The sequence below is a fragment of the Phalaenopsis equestris genome, unplaced genomic scaffold, assembly GCF_001263595.1.
Source record: "Phalaenopsis equestris unplaced genomic scaffold, ASM126359v1 Scaffold198941, whole genome shotgun sequence".
NCBI classification, from domain to species: Eukaryota; Viridiplantae; Streptophyta; class Magnoliopsida; order Asparagales; family Orchidaceae; genus Phalaenopsis; species Phalaenopsis equestris.
Window position 1 is genome coordinate 35,820 of NW_018218837.1, and position 3,287 is coordinate 39,106.

General features: G+C 44.9%; 1 protein-coding gene across 1 annotated transcript; it reads left to right on the plus strand.

Annotated features, from left to right (window-relative positions):
- Nucleotides 1-1,025: 1,025 nt before the first annotated feature.
- Nucleotides 1,026-1,860, plus strand: LOC110035665 (the record flags this gene model as incomplete). The annotated part of the gene is given in 1 exon segment (XM_020739933.1): nt 1,026-1,860. A coding segment is annotated over 1 exon segment (618 nt), but the record flags the coding sequence as incomplete, so codon positions are not given.
- Nucleotides 1,861-3,287: the final 1,427 nt, after the last annotated feature.

A 3,287-nucleotide genomic window follows, 5' to 3' on the forward strand; every position in this document is an offset into this window, starting at 1 on the left:
GAGCCCGAAATAAACCGTTCACAAACAAAGAGTGGTTTTGACAACCATAATCACATAGTCATAAGAGGTTAAAAATTGATGCAAGATTTAAAAATTATTATTTATATTAAAATATTATTTGAATCAAATTTAATAATTTTTATTCAATTTTTTTTAATTAATACTTTTAAATGACTATAATTTTTTATAGCCTAGTAGTCAATTTAATTTTAAAAAAATACCATTCATCAATATGTAGATATATAATTGATGAGTAGTATTTTGAGTCTAAACGAGCCAAACATAAATGAACAAATTTTTATTTGTGTTCGACTTATTAACTTAGCGAAGGAGCCGAACACGAGCAGCTTGTGAACAACAAGCCCTTTTTGACGTCCCCATGTAAATGCATAAACATTAGGTGCTATGCATGTAAATTCCACTTTTATCAAGGTGTTTTAAGATAATACTTTCGAAAGCTACATAAGAAAATTCAGATTAATTTATAATTAATTCATAATTAAAAGTAATTTTGTTCTCTCTATTGCTCCGTCCTCCGAAAGCAAAAGGAAACCTTTAAGCCGCAGCCACGCGGCCAACCGAGGCGGTCAACACACCGCCACCCACGGTGCCGTGCTGGGCGGGCGGGATGGGCCTCCCGCGTCCCCTCTGGCGCGGTCTCGAAACCTTCCGCGTGCGCCGCACCCCACCCCTCCCCACCCACCCTCACCGTACCTCCCCTATCATCTATTACTCCCCACAACCACCACCAACTCCACCCCTCTCATGGCCTCCCCCGCCGCTTCTTCCCCTCCGCCGCCCACCCCATCCGGGGACCAACCAATTCCGGCGCCCAACCAATCCGCCGCGGCCTCCCACCCCCCTGCTGGTCCCACGAAGAAACCCTAGCCCTCATCGAATCATACCGCAACAAATGGCACTCCCTTCGCCGCGCCAACCTCCGCGCCGCCGACTGGGACGAGGTCGCCGCCGATCTCTCCCGAACCTCATCCCACCTCCCCTCCGCAACCCCCAAGACCTCCGTCCAGTGCCGCCATAAGATCGAGAAGCTCCGTAAGCGCTTTCGTTCTGATCGCCTCCGTTCCCTCACCCTCCGCCCTCACGCTCCTCCCACCTCCACCTGGCCGTTTTTCCCACTCATGGAATCCTTGGAATGCCCTCCCCCTGCTTCCCTCTCCGGTTCCACCTCCCACTCCGATGATGCCGACAACTCCCGCAACATCCACCGCCGCCTCCTTTCCAATGGCGAAGGGCTCCGATTCACGATACCGAAGGCAGTCCGGTCAAAAATCGTGAACCCTAGCTCCGGAGGCGGGAAGCTGAAGACTGAGTTCTTCGATATAGGGGTGAAGCCGGCGAAGGAGCAGATGAGGCGGAGGCTGGAGAGGAAGAGGAAGGAGGAGATGGAGCAAGGGACGCTCGGTGGGATGGTGGCTGCTCTGAGGATGGTCGGGGATGGATTTATGAGGATGGAGCGGGTGAAGATGGATGTGGTTAGGGAGACTGAGAAGATGAGGATGGAAATGGAGCTGAAGAGGACGCAGATGATTTTAGATTCCCAGCAGCGGATTGTTGATGCGTTTGTGGAGGGTTTTATTGGTGGGGTGAAGAGGAAGAAGGCCAAAATTTCTCCAGATAGTTGAATTTCAGATGAGTAAGGTTTTGCGATGGATAAACTTATTATTATCAGTTGGCTTTTGACTTTGTTCGCAAGAACTTTTCTGGATCCAATTGATATGTATGTGTTCCTCTAGTCCTGCGTGCCAGTTGCTTCCATTGCTTTATTAGGTTACAGTATTTCTTTTCGGTGTAAGATATCAAATAACTTGGCTAATGTAAAAAGTTGTTTTAGTAACCTTATCTTCATGAGTTCCGTGGTTTAATCATTAATGCCTCACTGTTTACACTTGGTTAAAGACGTAGAAATGATTTTGTCGAATTGGATTTTTGTAATACGATTCCATGTACTTGCATTGAAGTTTAATTGTGGCAATTTGTGGTGCTTTGAGCTGATCCTTCAGTTTTTGTTATACTCACTGCTCTGTCTACTTTTCATACTTTTACTGATTAGTGCACTTATCTACATGTTTCGGTTGAATAATTTACTATTTTACATACTCAAGCACTTGTGGCTATTGAGGCTCATGAGGGCCAAAAACAGTGAGAGGAGAGTCACAAAGAATTGGATCACAACATCCTGAAAGGTAATCGTAGGCCTTTATGTTCTAACATAAGATGGAAGACAAACTAATGATACATTATTTGTTATTAGAGCACTCCATGGAAATGAAACAATACAACTTTGAAAGAAAAAATTTGGTTTCACCTTATGTCTCAAAAGACAAAAAAAAAAATATGTTAATCGAATGAATTTGAGATTTCCTCTGCTAAATACTTGGTATCAAATAAGATTTATTTTATTCTAGATAATTAGGTTTCACATGGGCACTAGCTCTATGATTTATTATATCTTGTATAAAAAGCCTAAGAACACTCTCGAGCAAGGATGCTTGTTCATTCTCATTTTTATGGCACATATTAGGCTTTCCAAGTGAGATTATCTTCCAATGTAAGAAATATTCAAGAGCCTAAGAACATTTTTTATTAAAGATGCTTGTTCATTTTCATTTGGTGTTTGTCACGTACCATCAAGACTTTTAAGTGAGATTCTCTATTCCAATAAAAGAAATGTTCAAATGGCTATCAACATGCAAGTTATAACACAACCAAGCATAAAAAGATGAGTTCAAGCAAATGCATCATACATAATAGATGTGATGAGACATCATCAAGCGACATAAATATCTAGGTCTTACAACCTTTTAAAGAATGGAAGTTTACCCAACAATAAGGATTGAAATATTGTAGGGACAATGTTAGTCTCAAACTCAGGGTCCGTTTGAGAGCGCGACATGGGAGCGTCACGTCCTGAGACCGCAAAATTTTGTCTTTTGGCAGGGCGTCCCGCTTGCGACGGGACGCGATTCGGGTAAAAAGCCGGCTGCGGGATCGATCCCGCGGCACAGCTTTCTCGTTCTGCTTTTTACGCATCACCCCTCCCTTTGTTCGGCTTGCGCTCCTCCCTCACTGTCGACTCAGGTATCCTCTCCCCCTACCTCTCGCTTCCTCGCTCGCTCCCTTCCGATCGGTCCCTCCCTCGCTCGCTCCCTCCCTATCGGTCCCTCCCTGTCGCTCCCTCCCGTTTTCTCATGATCCCAATTGAGATCGACCCCCCCCCCCCCCTCCCCCCCCCCCGACTCCTCATCGTAAGTGCTGCGTTAGCTTTT